The sequence below is a fragment of the Melopsittacus undulatus genome, chromosome 1, assembly GCF_012275295.1.
Source record: "Melopsittacus undulatus isolate bMelUnd1 chromosome 1, bMelUnd1.mat.Z, whole genome shotgun sequence".
Lineage (NCBI taxonomy): Eukaryota > Metazoa > Chordata > Aves > Psittaciformes > Psittaculidae > Melopsittacus > Melopsittacus undulatus.
The window spans coordinates 20,374,655-20,392,823 of NC_047527.1; the positions used below are offsets into that span (position 1 = coordinate 20,374,655).

The window sequence follows — 18,169 nt, forward strand, 5'->3', positions numbered from 1 at the left end:
CTCAAACCTTTCTGTACTAATACAGTAAAGGCACATCAAGTTTTGAACTCCAAAGAGTGCACAGTGGTGCAACTCAACTTCTTCTGACTTACCCACCAAGAAGCCCATGGGCCAGTTGAGGGAGATCAAATATGCAGGTTACCCCCTCCCAGCCCAGATGGAGATGAGTGGCTATGCTCTGACTTCTCCTTTTGTAGTACACACTTGTGTGTCTGTCTGTGTGCACATGCCTATTCATATATAAAAATACACATAGACATATATACATAACAAATGCTATCTTGTGTATATTGACACACACTTGTGTCTAGATCATATTTCAACGTTTTTTACTGCAGAAAGTGTAGGAGTTGATGACAGACTGAAAAAAGCAATCAGGATGACAGCCCATCTGTTCACCATATCTCACAGAAAACATTTATTTAACTTAAAATATTGTTCTATATAAATGATATGTTAAAATAACCCTCTAATATTCAATATAACTAAGTTTTTTATTAAAAATATATGACTGCTCAGTCTTTATCCATAAATTTCAGCTGAATAGTACATAAGCTGTTCCGCAGAGGACCTGAAAAACTCTCCCACTTCTGGAGGGATCTGTCAGGAAATCTGGGTTCTCAGAACCCTAAAAGTCAAGCCAATAATTAATTGCTTATTTCTTCCTCCCCTACCCCACTCCTTTTGTTTCAGAAACAAAATAAAATAGATGCACATTTTGTTAATTAAAATTCCTTTTTTTCTTTTTTTTTTTTTTTGGTATGAATAGTGGCCATTGTTACTTTCTAAAATAATCTTTTGTGGATTTTAACAAATGTCAGGCTTTCATCAGGATTCTACACCAGTATTCTTGTTTAGAGAGCTCTACCAAATTCAGTTAGAATAGAAGCAACCCTCAAATGCAAATGTGCTATTCAAATACAGTTTTTTACATCTGCCTGTTATGCAGTGTAAAGACAGTTGACTCTTCATTTTACAACTCGGGTCTTTAGTTAATGTTTTAATATAGTTAATAAACTTCTAATTTTCTCTATATGATACCCTCATTCAGTCCCACCATATTTAATAATCTTAATATCTTGTGCTTAGTTTGGGAATATCTTTAGATCCATTTAGGTCATTTAATACATAGATGAGTCAGTTCTGTAAGCCTGAAAAAAGGAAAAATATTCTCTAAGCACAATTGTGACTATTATACAAGAATATTTTTTCTCCTGTAAATATTTGAGAATGTTTTAAATTTTAATTTAAACTTTCTTTTACTCTGCAAACAGTAATATGTAACAGAAAAGCACAGACTGCACTGTTAAACCGTGGCTTTGCTTTGCACCTGTGCAAATATGGAGTTACTCCAAGAACCTCTCTAGATTAGCATTGAATTTGAGGTTTCATAGAAGTATGTCAGGTAAGCACAGAAATCAGCTGAGTTATTTATACACCTCTTAGCTTAATTATAAAAGATTATAAAGCAAAGATTATGGTTAGAATATTATTCTTAGCGGAAAGTCAAGTATTCTTAAGATTAAAGACAGATAGTTTAACACAATATTAAACTGTTTAACTGGGATAATGAAAACCAGTTTTGATATGAGCTACTCAGACTTTTGCAAAACACCAGATAAAACTTGTAATAGACAAATTCTTCAGTGAAGAAACAAGAGATGTTTCTTTAAAGAGCTGAATCTGCCATGCTGGATAAATCCCACAAACATCTGGTTTCCAATACTCATGTAGTCTAATAATCAGACTGCATTTTTAATGTTCGAAACCAGAAACAGATATGGACTGCACATAAGAAAATAAAAATGACCATATCAGGAAAAACAAAGGTCCAATTATTCAGTATCCTCTCTGTCAGCATGGCTAGTACCAGTGCCTAAGAAACACACTGTGTGTTCCTAACTAGGAAGGTCTTTGAAGATAAGTAAAATTTTGCACCAGGGTTAAGTAAGATTAGTGGCTAAGTTGTTGGCAAACAGGCAAAAAAAAAAAAATAAAATAGAGAAAGCCAGAAAGCCATTGGAGAAAGCTAGTAAACAGGCCTTGAGAGAGAACTGAAATGTTAGGTGAAGATGATATGTACATGAATGAGAAAATAAGAGCAACGCTTCTCAGCACACAACAAAAAATGACAGTCAAAGATACGTTTAATGAGAAAATACCTTTATCTGGGATTTGATGCAAATCATGCAATTAAATTTTGGATGGGACTAGAAGAAATCACTGATCATAACTGCCAAATTTCAACTGGAAGAGAAGAAACCTCTCTCAAGCAGTTCAGGCTAGTCAGATGAGACTGAACTAGAAGGATGATTGTAGCCAAGTACCCAGTAAAATCTTTGGCCCAAGTCACATAAAGGAATCTGCAGACACAGACCCTGATGCCTCCAGAGTCCTGGTGATACTCATGAAAGTCTGCAGGGACATAAAGGCTCCTGGACTGCCATTTGCAAGATTCACACCCTAGGAAAAGGTTTTTTGACATAGACAGCTACATGAACAGGCCAGTGAAAGACAAATAATGGGTGCAGTAGTTCTCCTTTTGAATTCAGTATGACCAAGGATGGGCTTTGTTATCAAGGAGAAAAGATTTGAAACAGGAAAAGTTAGTTGTGAAAGGGAACTTCAGTAATCATATGAAAAATTGTGAACATGGGTAAATTTGCAATATGTACAGAGGGGAAAGTAGAGAGAGGATACAGACTGGGCAGCTGCAGAAGACTGTGCTGGGAGTGTTGTCTCTTGAGATTTGAGGAGCCACTGTTGAGTTCAAGCCAGACTGATATTTTTTTTTCCTTTGGATTGGGTGAAACTAACAGAGAAATGTATCTATTTTTATTACTGTGATTCCACTACAGAGACCACAGAGGCTTTGGTTATATTCTGGGCTCCTACCAAATGTCCAGATAACACTCATAATTGACATTATAGGAAATTGTACTTGCTTTTCAGCTGACTAAAGCATCAAGTAATGTGGTCATTCTCTTTTCCACTGTCCTGAGTCCCTACCACATGTTGAGCAAGGTGCAGGGAAACAGGTTCTTCCAGCTGGGGCTTTCTGATCAGCTCTGTCTGCCCTCTGAGGTACACTCACAAGACAGAGATCAAACAAATTCACTGCAAAGCACGACCTCCAGTTGCTGTGAGAGAGTAAAAAGGCACAAAAGAGGGGGTCTTTGTTCAGCACCTAAGATTTAGCAGTTATGATGCTAACAGTTATCAAAAGTGCTTTTGTAGGCATCCCTGCCCATGGCAGTGTGGGTAGAACTAGATGATCTTTAGGGTCCTTTCCAACGCAAATCATTGTATGATTCTACAACTTTCTGTTAGTCAGACTAGTATTTTTTTGTTTGCTTGTGCTTTCTCACTATGGTCCTGTACCTTGGAATCCAAGATCACTGCCAGGAGGCTGTTTTACATCTTCTAAGAGGATGTTATATCTTCGATTCACAGTTTTAACTCAAGCACACAAATTAGCACCCAAAAGCCACCTAAGCAGACACTTCTTAAATTATGAAGGCTTACACATTTTGTGTCATGGCTACCTCAAGAACTACTTCTTTCTTTTGTAATTGTCCTGCTAGTGAGTATCAGCTGTACCTAATTTATCAAACAGAAAAGAGCAGGGTATTTTTAGAAAAGGATATTTCACTTTCAAATGCAGTTCCCTTCATACTGATTTAAGAGCAGTGTCATATGGGCCTCTGTTTTCATAAGAACTGAGAGAACAGTTTCTTCTTAATATTTTTAATTACCAAGTCTTTTTCTAGTTAGAAAATTCCTAGGAGGCCACTGTTTTTATGTCTACTTTCATATCAAGGCTACTTACTTTCAGTGAGATCCAAACACTCTGCACCAGAGACTAAAAAGCAACAAAATGTGTTCATTTCTCTGGTATTTTGACAATGGACAGACATACCATAACTCAGGATGAGAGGTGGAGAAAAAGCAGGAAATTGATGGGCTGAAAGTGGAACTGGAAAACACAGTTAACGCTTCTAAAGGGAAGCAATGCAAATCAGCTAAAAAAAAAAGAGGCTAATTAGATACCTACACAGTATTTTCAGATGAGAGAAGAATTTTTGATGGTATGCTAAAAAATTTAATGGAAAATATATTCAATGTTTTTAATGAGTTTCCTTGTGTAATCACCGACTGTAATTTCAGCCACTTCTGTCTTGTCCACACTTATCCTCCTAAATTTAGTTATCTGAGTGGTCTACTAGTTCAAATGTAGATTAAATTCTTCACAGTGAAGGACACTTTCAAGAGCCAACTGGACAGCATTGCTGGGCCTGTAGACTGTACTTTTGCAGGGAAAGATTGGACCATATCATCATTGAGTTCCCCTCCAATGTGGTGTTCTATGATTCAATGTAATTAGACAAGGCAGTAGTAGCAAGAAGTGCATAGAGGCAAATAAATCCGCCATCACTGGAGTGGTGATTGCATGAAACTGATTTTCTCTGGCTATATTTATAGCACCAAAGTCTACAGGCGCAGGACACTGACTTATATCCATCCTCTTGATTTCTTAGTCCCCTCTCTGCCACTATTTTGATCCAAGCCAGCAGAGCATTCCCAAAAAGCAGTTGAGGAGAGAGCACAATCATGGGACGATTCCAACAGATCTTAGGGATGAGGCAATCCTGTTCTGAGGAAACCTTTAGATAGGTTAGCCATAAAGACATCAGCCAGCTCTTGCTCTCAGAACCAGAGACAGACCCTGTTCTTTTTATTTATCTGTACGATGTAACCTTAATTGATAACCTTAAGTGACTGAGAGCTTTAGAGGTCTTCCAGAAGGAGACCTTCAGATTTCTCTCCATATATACCTCATAGCTTCGAATGCGACATCAAACCAAGGTAAAATCAAGTGACAGAAAATTTCTTCATCAATCCAAGAAAGCTGAGACCATGCAACATGGACAAAACTGGCACTTGGTTAGATTCATCTCCCCACTGAGAAGAGACAAGCGTGGTGGCAAAAGCCAAGATCCAGCTTCGACCATCTGAGAAAATTAATTTCAAAATTGCAAAGAATCCTTTTCCCAGTGGGGTTCTGTTCAACAATCCCTCTAATCTGCCAACACGCTGCATGAAAGCACTTGCTTAAATGGAACAGCAAAAGCCATGCAAGTTAATGACTTCTACTGTGCACTGAGCACTCACAGACTTCTCCATAAGGAAGCTGATGAAGTGACTGATCTCTTAGTTTGCATGCAGCCTGACCTCTAGGCCTGACCTGGCTTCTGTCAGTACATGAATGGAATATGAGAAGTCTTTTAGCTTGCATACTAGCTGAGAATTGATACTTTTAAAGGTAACTCCTACAGCAGGATGGTCTTCAGCCAATGGGTAGCTGATGGAACAGCACAGTGAGCAGTTCTCTCCAGGCTTTTATGTGTTTCACTTATTTAACTGCAAGTGATTTTCTATTCTTCCTGGCATTTCTGCCCCTTTACTGATGAAGACATGACTCTGGCTATTGATAAGATGGTGAAGTTAAGCACAAAGTATAGTAAAGGAAGCAGCAAGACAACTTAAGGACTTATCCAGTTCTCATCCTTCAGTGGTCTTAGCAAATAAGAAATAGCGGAGGCAGAAAGCAGGATTTCTGTAGCATGAAAAGTGGATTCATATGTCTTCCCTCCTTTTGTGAGGGTCAGGATCCCTCAAATGTACCGCAACCTTCAGTGGAACAACTCATATGTTTAATAGAAAACACATGTACACAGCTAATTTCCAACATTTGTAAACAATATTTAGCCTCAAAAATAAAATCAGAATGACTTTACAAGAGGCAAATAATAAAGAAAATTCTGCCTAAACCTTTCTCTTCCTCAAAGTTACAAATATTCATATAAATGATTTTTTTTTAAATTTTCTGGAGCTCAATTTTCAGTCAAATAATGCAATTCATGATATACAGAGATTAAGAACTAAAACTTTTCAGTTGCCTACAAACTCCACCGAGGAACCAACTGAAACGAAAACTGCAGAAACAAACAGGATATATTTAACTGAGACAGAGTGACACAGCAAGGAAATACAGTTGGTAGCAGGGGGAAGAATTTCTTTGCCCTATTCAAGAAAAAGCACATTTTTAGTGAAACACAGACAATGCTACTAACTAGACCTTCGAATTCAACAGTGATGCTATTTTAGTTTTGAAGACCCTTTCAGGATTCGTGAATTTTCACAATATAAGGATTCCAAACCATGAGTTTAATGTTTCAAATTTCCCAATCTTGCATACTCTTACTGAAAATAATAAAACAAATATTAAAAACTGATGTTAAAATTATAAAATGTTGGCATTTAACTAAATCAGTGTTTATATGAATGCTTATTGAAAAAATCTTACTGGTAACATTCAGAAATCACTGAGTAAATAAATTCAGTTGTTAAACAGATCCGTAAAGAATTTTTTTGGTATTCATATATCATAGCATAATTTTATGCTATTTAAAAAAAGGAGAATATTGTCTTACTAGAACATGTAACTTACAGACTTTAGAACATCTACAATACAGAGTTTCTATAAAAATCAGTTTTATCTTGTAAGGTGTTACTATATTACCTTTTCCATGTCATATAATAGTTAAACATGGCACTACCTTACAACTGCAGGTTTAACACAAAATATTGCAGTAATTTAACATTTTCAAAAATAGTTAACATATCCATCTTATAAAAAGACCTAAGTAATGTTGGTAACTATTAATTAATTTAGTTAATCAGAGGGAAGCAATTTTTCCTTCACAGTACAAATCTGTTCTTGACAGGTCTTACTGCACAAATATTAACAAGAAGAGCACTTATTACTGTGAATATTTTCAATTAAGTCTCAATGTGATTTCATAGGCTGAGCTAAAAATAATTTTTGCTGGCACTAAGTTTTACCTAGACAAAGACAAAACCTAAATATTAGAGTACTATGGTTACAAAATGGGATAAAATCTGAATGCAACTTTTGGAACAGAGTTTTAATTCATGCAGGACAACATACACAGTTTATCATTTCATACTGTAATTAAAAGATCATGTCAGTAAAAAAAAAAATCAGTGTCATTCACACATGCACTTGCAAGCACAGGGAGAGCAAAAAACGGGTATAAAAAGACAAATCCCTTCCCAGTGCTGAGACTTATGGTTTGGTTGCTTCACAATAAAATGTAGGACTCCAAAGAAAAATATCTCCCAAAGGATCTGAGCCTCACCTTATGCAGCTACACAAGGAACCGTAACACAAATTATTTAGCTGAAGAGGAAAAAATAAATTTTTGCCTTTCTTAAGGAATCATTCACCTTTTCCTAAATATGCTCCGTTAGGAATGGTTTAAGAACAACTTGAATGTATTCTTCCTTTTGTGTTGTGTTCTCAAGGACAGGTTTTGGCTCCTTTTAAAATATTCCCTTGAGTAGGGAGAGTTTAGTTGAACCCACATATACCTAACAGTATTAGAGAAAATCCTATCAATTTTTTCAAGCAGTAATCAAAATGCAATAATACAACTTGTACTGATATTGGAGGAATTCCTAGCTTGTAAACTACTAAACCATAATAAAGTGTAACAAAAATATAGAGTTCACCAGTGCACTGCTTGAGCTGGATTCTCAAGTTTCCAGTGATTTTATATGTACTTGTCCTCAAAACCCTCACTATACATTGCCAAAGCATTTGGTAATTGTTTGCAATTTTGTACATGGTATAAGGATGTGGTTTATTTCATCAAATTAAAAAAAAAAAATTAACCTGGGTTTGTTCATAGTTAAAAAGCACAATTTATATCCAGAAGGACATAAAAATAATTTCACAAATTCTTTTTTTGTTGTGTTGCTAGATCATGGAACAGGGACTTGACAAGTTTTAGGTTTAGATTCTGCCTCTCCATTGACTTCTGCTGATCTCAGGTAACTTCTCATTTCTGTCCTTCTCTTATCCTCCTGCATGTTTGTCTCACTTCTCTGTACAGACTGCAAAAGTCAGATATGAATAAAAAGAAAAAAGTTTAAAAAAGAACACAAGTGCCTCAATGTACAGGACTTTGGCATCTTGTTCCAAAGAAATAAACCTGAAAAATACAGCTTATAGCCCTAAGGGTGCCTAAATTCCCCCAAATCAGCCTTATTATCCTAATTTTCCATTCAATTTTGTGCATTTCCATGCAATTCCGTGCATGTAAAGCTACTGACACACATCAGCATTCAGAAAACACAGGTCCTGCACATTTTTCCTTAGGGACAAGTCTGGTAAGCTTTACAGACTGCAGCTGCAAGACTCTGCTCAAGAAATGTAGTTTTGGCTACCGCTCTCTTTTATTACATCTCTAGAGAAGCAGAAACTTAATCTCTCCTATATTGAAAACAAGAGAATATATCCATGATTTTAAGTTTTTTGCTAGCATCCAAAAAAAAAAAAAGGAAGACACAATAAAGCAAATAAAGATTGATAATAGACATGACTGTATGCTAATGCTTAGAGTAATTTTTTTCTGTGTAAAGGGTTCAGCTTCCTGATGCATTGGTAGCTTGTGTATTTTCTGTGAATTACCACTGATACACTTAGCTAATTTTAAATTACTGTGTTGTTAATATAATTCTGTAAAAAGTTTTCTGTTAGTGGCACATATAAGTTTTGAGTGATAGCATCATCACTTTTCTTCCTTGGAAGACAAAACCACCCTAAATGGTCTGGAGATGCGTACGAGGCATACCCTAGTTCATTATGAGGGACATAAGCACAAAGAGCCCTAAAGTATGAAAAGCCCCATCAGCTGTATTCTCAGTATCTGAATGATCCCCATGAGTTGTATATGTTGTGCAGTTTTTAAAAGAAGTACTATAATGTCTTCCTCCCCATTTTATCCTATGAAGAGAAAGATTACTCTTATTTACAATACAGACAAACAACAGACAGCTGAAATGGACGATATACGAGTGCAGCAAAACTAACATTTTTTTAATACTGCAACATCCACCTAAGCTGTAAACCAAAGCCAGAGATCTGTTCTGAATTAGTCTGCAAAGCATGACTCTAATACCACCTTTTCTTTTGGGGCTATTTTCATGATTTTTTATTTTCAGGTAATTGTTTTATAAATTACATAGAATCATAGAATCATAGGTTAGGGTTGGAAAGGACGTTAAGATCATCTAGTTCCATGGACAGAGACACCTCGGACTAAACCATGACACTCAAGGCTCTGTCCAACCTGGCCTTGAACACTGACAGGGATGGAGCATTCACAACTCGCCCGGGCAACCCATTCCAGTGCCTCACCACCCTCACAGTAAAGAACTTCTTCCTTATATCCAATCTAAACCTCTGCTGTTTAAGTTTGAACCCGTTACTCCTTGTCCTATCACTACAGTCCCTAATGAAGAGTTCCTCACCAGCATCCTTATAAGCCCCCTTCAGATACTGGAAGGCTGCTATGAGGTCTCCACACAACTTTCTCTTCGCCAGGCTGAACAGCCCCAACTTTCTCAGCCTGTCTTCATATGGGTGCTTCAGTTCCCTGATGATCCTTGTGGCCCTCCTCTGGACTTGTTCCAACAGTTCCATGTCCTTTTTTATGTTGAGGACGCCAGAACTGAACACAATACTCCAAGTGAGGTCTCACAAGAGCAGAGTAGAGTGGTAGGATCACCTCCTTTGACCTGCTGGTCACACTCCTTTTGATGCAGCCCAGGATATAGTTGGCTTTCTGGGCTGCGAGCTCACACTGCTGGCTCACGTTAAGTTTCTCACCAACCTACATCCTCAAGTCCTTCTCTGCAGGGCTGCTCTGAATCTCTTCTCTGCCCAACCTGTAGCTGTGCCTTGGATTGCCCTAACCCAGGTGTATGACCTTGCACTTGGCATGGTTAAACTTCATGAGGTTGGCATCAGTCCACCTAACAAGCGTGTCAAGGTCCCTCTGGGTGGCATTCCTTCCCTCCAGCGTATCAAATGAACCACACAGCTTGGTGTCATTGGCAAACTTGCTGAGGGCACACTCAATCCCACTGTCCATGTCACCGACAAAGATGTTGAACAAGATCGGTCCCAATACCAATCCCTGAGGTACACCACTCGTTACTGTTCTCCAGCCGAATATTTAGCTGTTGACCACCACTCTTTACGTGTGGCCATCCACCGCAATTCAAATTGAAGTTTCCATAAGGAACACCTAAATTACTCTGTTGAATAGGTCTCACATAGCCTGTAAAAGAAATGCTCTCTAGATTGTATTAATTCTGGAAGGCCTGTGATGGGTTTTCCTTATGTAACAACACAAAGAACAAATTTGTTTACTGTGAAAACAAATAAAACAGCTTTAAAGTTTTTTGATGATATGTATATTTTTTGGCAGGGATCTCAAGAGAATTTTTCTGCTCTCAATAAGAAAAGATAGCTTAGCAGTATTTTTGCCAAGAAAGATCACCATACATTTCTATCTCTATTTTTACATCTAATTATGGAAAGAAGAAAATCTTGTGGAAGGTAGAATTAAATGTTCTGATCTTACCTATAGCTTTCTCCTTTTTTCCCATTAATATTGAGATCAAGAGGTAATGTAAGTAATCTGCTTTTTAGGGAAAGGTTTGGCAACATGGAAAATAGTTTTGGAAATATACGTAGAGTTTTTTACTCATATAAATGCCTACAACCAGGGGATTTAGTTTTATTTCTCCCACAGTCAGCTGAACATCTCACAGGTGAGTATCTTGCTGAGTTGGTAAGTACTTATTACTGAGAGGAAGTTCAATGAGTCATTTGTGAGTGGGGCAGTATTTCTCAGTTGGTGTACTGTCTGTAGATTTTGTCCCCAGATCAAACCTTTAATTCTTACTTTCTACTCTTACCAGAGGACTTCCTTCTCATTTGCCTGGGATTTCTGTTTATATATGGCATAAGGTGTTTCTCACACTTTGTGTGTGAGAAGTGTCTTCCAGAGGACTTCTGTAAGATCATAGCTAGCACTGCCTGGAGTTCAGTTCTACCACAGAATTACAGAGTAGTTGAGGTTGTAAAAGACCACTGCAGGTCATTGAGTCCAAAGTCATCACCTAGTCCATACCTCAGCTATGTATTTCTTTTCACTGTATCCTTCTCTCACATAAGCTTTATGAATAGGAGGACTGAAGTATATACCTACTTCCTCCACAGAAAATCCAGTGAGGAGAGGTGCAAAAATTTTCTACTGCCTTATCTTCTTTCCTAGTCTTTTTCCACATGTGGAAAAAAAACATTTAAAATAAAGAGATCTATCACTTTAGTAAAATATAGTTAAAAGCCTGCATAGTAAAATATCATTAAAAGCCTGCATAGTCGGCCTTTTCAATTTGCATTTAGAGTCTATTTATTTATTTGCATACTTTCCAGAGTTTATTTACTAAAAGCTGATTAATGTTCCCAGTAATGTATTTATTACAATGGTACTTTGTCTTTGATAAAGGATTCAAGTCACAATTCCCAATTGAACAGTAGGACAAATTGGCCTTAATTGCTTGTCAACTGCCAATCCTATATTTCTATCAATGTAATATGGGTTAATTTTGAAACTAAATCAGATAACAAATCAGGAATACTGATACAAGTATAATTCTACACATTAAAGCAATTTATTAACATTAGCAATCTGTCTCTCAAATAGGAGAGGAAATAAAATCCCAAATAAATGGCTTGCTTTAAATCACTTGAATTATATATATGATTAAAAAAAATTGAAATACATACAGATTAAGAGTAGTGAATGATGATAAACATTTTGGCCATATAAATTAATTTCAGGAATAGAAAATAACAATGTATATTATGAGAACCCATATACTTTTAGTTCAGTATGTTATTTAGTTATATTCTTTCTTATTTTAGAGAATGAAAAGCATTCATGTTGTTCCTTCCTTAGTTACCACTGGTGGAAATGGTTTACCATCTTTTTAGTAGGAAACATATGCACTGTATGTGTGGTAGAAGACTGGTTTTTATATAAATCTGAACTTTGAGTTGAGGAATGTGAAATTCTATACAAGAACAAGACTGATGTTCCCTACACAATCTCTTCAATTATTCCAGTAATTGAAGAAATTGATCTACAGGCTACATGGTTGGTTAATGACAGACATAACAGACTATTCTACTTATGAGTATAGCACTTTAGATCATAGTTTCACCCTACTAACCATACAAAATTTGGCTTTTAACACACAGGATGTTACAGATCTGCACATGTATGGAAACTTGATCATCCGTTTCCTCAGGGCTGTCCTGCAGGGAAAGGATTGCATTCCAGGTATGAATTGCTAAGCAAACACTGTTAAGGATTTGCATTTTATATCTTGTTTTCTTCTGTAAAGAAAACCATCTTTTCCATAAGGAAGAATGTCTGTGGAATCAGGACCCAAAGGTTACAACATAAAGTCTTCCCACCCCACCAAATGTTAGCTTCTAGGAATGTTTGCTTGACTTAGTTGTAGGGACTATTCCTTTATCTACTTTTCGTAGCACTAAAAAGGTACAGGAACCAGAGCTAAAATAAATTCTGATTTACCTTGCCATTCTACACTATAGTATCTTGTCTTTTACTTAAGTCTTATCTTACGTAAAACATACATTAAATAAAAGCAGTTTTGTGCCATCCAAACATTGGCTTGATTCCAAGGTTAAAGAAATTGTAGGAATTTCCAAATTTTATTCCCCTAAGTTGCTTTGAAATGCATCAAGTAAGTTCATGAAATACTGATCTTGTATATATATCCTTACAACTAAAGTTTTCATTAAAACAAATAATAGGAAAGAAATATCACAGCAGTGATACATGTTGCTAAAAAAAGTATGAACTTCCAAGAAATAAATTACATCTCTCGTTTAAGATGAAATGGAAACTAGAGAACAACTCTCATCTATTTTTATTCATGTTTTCTGTATTCCCATAGACTTAACACTTGCATTTTTCTTTTCTCTTTCCTTTCCCATAACAACAGTGATTCATAGAACAAAACTGAAGATCTTTTCATGTAATGGATATGAGAGCACACTTGGATTCTCTTGCTACAATAATCTGAAAAGATCAGTTCCTCCTGCCTATGTTAATGAGGTCAGATCTTTTCAACTTGTTGAGCTATTATTTTAATCTCATAAATTACCCTTGATGGGCTTGGTCAGCAGAGTTATGGGATAAGCAGTTTTCTAAGCATTTAAGACTGTGTATGTCAGGAGGAAAAATAAATGCTTACTAATTTTTTTTCATATTTCAGATGTGTTTAGTTCTATCTCTGGAGAGACTATGAACTATATATATTCTGAAAAATATAAACTAGCCATAGGTGAATGAAGTCCAAATACTGTTGTTAGGTAATAATAATAGTAATAATAACAAGAAGAATAATAATGAAAACAATAGTTAATCCTTTTACTTCCACCTATAACAACAAATCAACATACCCTTTACCTGTAAAAACCCAAACAGCTGTTCCTACCTGAACACACTAAAAGAATTACAGACCATAATAAAAAATACTTTGTGGTATTTTGAGTGTCAGTTTCTTAATATGATGCCAAATAACAAGAAATAGAATAATACTAATTTGAAAAAAAACGTAAAAATGGACCTTATAAGATATTTATTCTAAGTCTGATTCACAGTCCTGAAAACTGTTATGATTACCTACTTTCAGAAAAACTTATGGCATAGATTTAGTTATAAAATACAAATTAAGAAAATCACTGAAATACAATTATGCTTTCCAAAACACTTGAAAAAAGTTTCAGTTACTGATAGGCATTTCTTTACTGAATTCAGTATGAGCACACAGTTTATAAACGCCTAGTTGCTATAAATATGATTGCAGCTTTCTACAGAATAGTATTATCTCATGGTATCTGATGCTTTTCAAGACTGATATGCAAGAAGATATTTAGGTGACCAACTGAATAACATAATTTCTTAAGAAATTAACTACGAACCCTTTATACTTCAACCATTTTCTCCATGGTGCCACCTGAGTATCCCCTGCCTCTCAGCTCCAGAACACTGTACTTACAGGATGTCTATAGCACATTAGAGTTTTGATCCCAGACCTCGTATCAATGCTTGTAAAAATACATGATTTTTTGTGCAGGCACTTACCATCTGAAAATAGGAACACAATGGGATAAACCAGGGAAATATATACATTCATTAACTATATTAATTGCAGGTTTTAAACCTCTAGCGTTCATGTATAACACTGTTGTCCAATATTTAAGATGCACTAATGGGTAGAATCATAGAATGCTTTGGGGTGGAAGGAACCTTAATGATCATCCAGTTCCAACCTCCCTGCCACAGGCAGAGACACCTTTCACCAGACCAGGTTGCTCAAACCCCTGTCGAACATGGCCTTGAACACTTTCAGGGATGGGGCATCCACAGTTTCTCTGAGCAACTTGTTCCGGTGTCTGACTGCCCTCATATTGAAAGATGCTTAAAACATGCAAGACTCTTCATGATTGACCTCACCCTCATGCACCCAACAGGTCATCATCTTGTGTCACTGGAGAGAGAACCATACATTTATGGTATGATCAGTGTGTTCACATGACCCAAGTATTTAAATGATGTGCATGCCCGTTCTGTTAGGTGCAGCCATGTGTGGCCATCAGACAAGGCCCCTGAGGAGCAGTGTCAAATAGGACAGCAGGAGCTGGTTTACGGTAACATCTTTACAAAATAACCCATATCCAATAAATATATGAGAGGCCTTTCCAGAAAGCAGCAGGAGGTTCACTGTCTGCTCTTCCTGGGACCATGCACAGTCCAGATCAGGTACAGATCTCTCCCTGGGAGCAGCCAAAGGAGAAGGGCTGCCAGCCAGAGCTGTGTGGGCCCTCCTTGTTCCTGATGCTCCTCCATCAGCACTGAAATATAGCTTGTTATTCAAGAGCTTTACAGAACAACCCATTCACAGTCAACAGGTCAAGAGATCTTGAGTACTTTTGAAAGAATTATATTTCACATATCTCCCTGACTTGACTCAGTTGTTGGGCAACTGATTGGATATAATAGAGAGAAAAACTTCAGATCAAAAGTCCCAAATAACTAAGACAGCATGGTATTTAAATCAAATCTAGGCAAACCACACAACATGGATTCTTGCTAGTGCTAAGACATACTTGAACTACATAAAAAGAGATGGCATCCTTAATGTAATGTCTCATACAGTAAGAGAAACAAGATTAAATCAGGACTAGTACTGTAGTGTATCGTATTAGACTCAATATTCAAATACATGAAACAAGTTACATACCTACATACTATCACATGAGTAAAATTTAAATTTCTGGGGAGTTAATTAGCTTTTTCTTTTTTCATTGCCCAACCAGACACTTCCCAGATCTGCAGAAAGATGAGTAACCTTTTGCCTTGCATTCATTTGAGCTCAGGGAAAATAGAAATGTATATGAAACTGCCATTTCCATAATTCACAAGTGAATTGGTAAAACATGAGAGTGATGCAAGACTTGCCTACTGATGGAGTCTGCATGATATTCAGAGCTTTTACTGTATATGTTATTTTCCCTCTTCTTCATTCACTCCTGTCTTGTATTGCATTCAGTAAGACACACACTCAAGATCCCTCCTCTCTTTCTGTACTCCTCCTCCCTCTGCACTCTTAACCCTCTTGTTTACCCTTTCCTTCCCCTCTTACAAAGTTTACCACAATTTCTGACATTGAAAGTAATAGTTTTGCTCAATTTACTTGTAGATTAAAACTCTCGTCACTTTGGTTTCACGATATGAACTGCAAGCTTTCCAGAGAACTGAAAAATCTCTTATCAGTGTTTGAATGCTGGTTAGCACAATGGAGACCTTCAGATGGGGTCATACACAGCTGAACACTATAAATTTAAGTCAAACCCTATGACAACGTTACAACAATTTTGCTTAAACACTGAACATACAGTATCTCTTATGTATGTACCTTAAAATATATAAAAATATAAATGCATAACTATGTAAATTGCTTAAACACTTTATCTATAGATATGTCATTAAAATACAAGTTATGTTTTTCTATGTAAAATACACTTGCCCTATACAGCTTTCTCAATTGACAATGAGAGCTTTTCAGAGTGCATTATATGGATTTTCCCTGAAATAGGAGGAACAGAAAAATATGTGTACATTTATAAATGCTTTAGGCATTAGTTTATAAATGCTTTAGGTCATTTTTCCTAGGTAGAATATTTCAGTATCAAATTTTAATTGAGGTAAACAGAAATGAAGAAAATTTATACTCATGGTGAATATGCTTATAAGCTGAAAAGAAAGTAATTTTACAGGAATAAACCATTTGTCCTAAAAAAATAAAATATATAATTTGTTCAGGAAAATTGTTTAATTTCAAAACAAGATTACCTGTTCAGATGTGAAAACAAACAAAACCATATTGAAAGACACAAACACTATTTGTGAAAAAAGAAAGGAATTTTGTGACATTTCAGTGAACCTTCAGAAACTTGCAGTAAGGATCCCCCCAAATCAGAAGTTGAGCAGCTCATGTCGGCTCCTGAGAAACAAGGAATTAGTGATTTAAGCAGATTCCAGCAAGCAGAAAAATAAAAGCCTCAGTCCAACCTGAAAAGGATCTTTGCAAAACAAACAAAATTTTAGTAAGTGTCCAGAGAAAAAGAAAGATGTTTGACGATTTTCTTCATTTGTAGAATGTTGGTGATTAGGCAACTGCAACGGGATATCTAAATGATTAAGCCACAATACATACACATAATGTACATTTAAATGATACTTTGAGAGAGGAAAAAAATCCAGTTCCTACCAGTTTGGCTGAGTTGTGACGTGCTACGGCTTTTCCGTGAGAGACCCACGATGGCGACCATCTTTGCACCGATGCTGGAGCGTCTCTTTTTGCCACCACCGCCAACAGTGCCCACTGCAGTATCTGACTGGCTGCCATCATTCTTCTCCAGTGTGTACATATCCCCGCCAATGCTGGTGCTCTTGGTCATGTTCTTTCCTGATACGCCCATCTGTCTGCTTTGCATTTTGGATGTAAAGACACTGTCAGGCAGTAGATGGATAAACAGTGCAGACAAAAAAGGGTAAAAAGGGGAAGACAGAAAAGGACAGGTTTCAGATGGAAGGTTTTTTGAGACTGGAGGGTAAAAGCAGCTAATTCACACAGGTAGGGCTTGGTTTTTGGGAAGCAAAAAGGAGAAACTTTAATTCTGTTTTCCTGTTTGGTCTTCTGTAAAATACTTGACTCATCAAAATTTTTTTTTAAATAACAAGCTCTTACTTTCTGATCACTTAAAACACATTACAATCAAAAGTGTATCAAAGAATTAAGACATCCATATATCATATCTATATTCTTTGCTTGGGAAATGTAAGTTCTGCAGTCAGTGCTCTGCCCCTCTTCTCACATACATACAATAATTTATATTCCTCTATATAGCAGCTTAGCTTTGGTACTAAACATAGGACAAGGGGTAACAGGTTAAAACTTAAACATGGGAAGTTTAGATTGGATATAAGGAGGAAGTTCTTTACTGTAAGGGTGGTAGGGCACTGAAATGGGTAGCCCAAGGAAGCTGCAAATGCTCCATCCCTGATGGTGATCAAGGGCAGGCTGGACAAAGCCTTGGGTGACATGGTTTAGTGTGAGGTGTCCCTGGCTGTGGCAGAGGTGTTGGAACTAGATGATCTTAAGGTCCTTTCCAACCATAACTATTCTATGATTCTATGATCCAGACATTTCAATGATGTTTTCAGTAACTTGGTTTAGCTCAGTCATCCTACAGTAATGAACAGCCATACATTCTTTGCTCCCTTGCTTCAGCAACAAATACCTGTATTTTATAGGTATTGGGCTGCTATGTAACACAGATTGATAAACATTACCAATAAAGTGGAATTTGATTTTAATATACATTTTGTATGCATTTATAGACTGTTTCTGTATGCTATATGTGGCTGCATCTAAATGATCTGCCACAGCATTTCACAGCACACCCCAGGGGTCCAGGCTAAGGATCCTGTCCTTTGCACAAAAATTACAATCTACAATGATGACAGCAGTACCTATACACATTTTGCCCTGACATGTAACTGGCAAGAGTCTGGACAAACATCCAGACCTGGAAACTCTGGAGCACACATAGGCCTGAGAATACAAC

The 18,169-nt window shown here is 36.7% G+C and overlaps 1 protein-coding gene across 21 annotated transcripts in view; it reads right to left on the reverse strand.

The window, feature by feature from the left end:
* The window catches only part of RIMS2 (regulating synaptic membrane exocytosis 2), a 443,898-nt gene that overhangs the window by 30,656 nt on the left and 395,073 nt on the right, over window positions 1–18,169 (reverse strand). For 8 of the 21 annotated variants that reach the window (XM_034065853.1, XM_034065843.1, XM_034065917.1 and 5 more), the window contains one exon: window positions 16,810–17,051. The exons of the other annotated variants lie outside the window; for them this stretch is intronic. In XM_034065853.1, coding sequence (XP_033921744.1) covers window positions 16,810–17,051 — 242 coding nt within the window. The remainder of the gene's footprint in view (window positions 1–16,809; window positions 17,052–18,169) is intronic. 21 annotated transcript variants of the gene reach the window in all.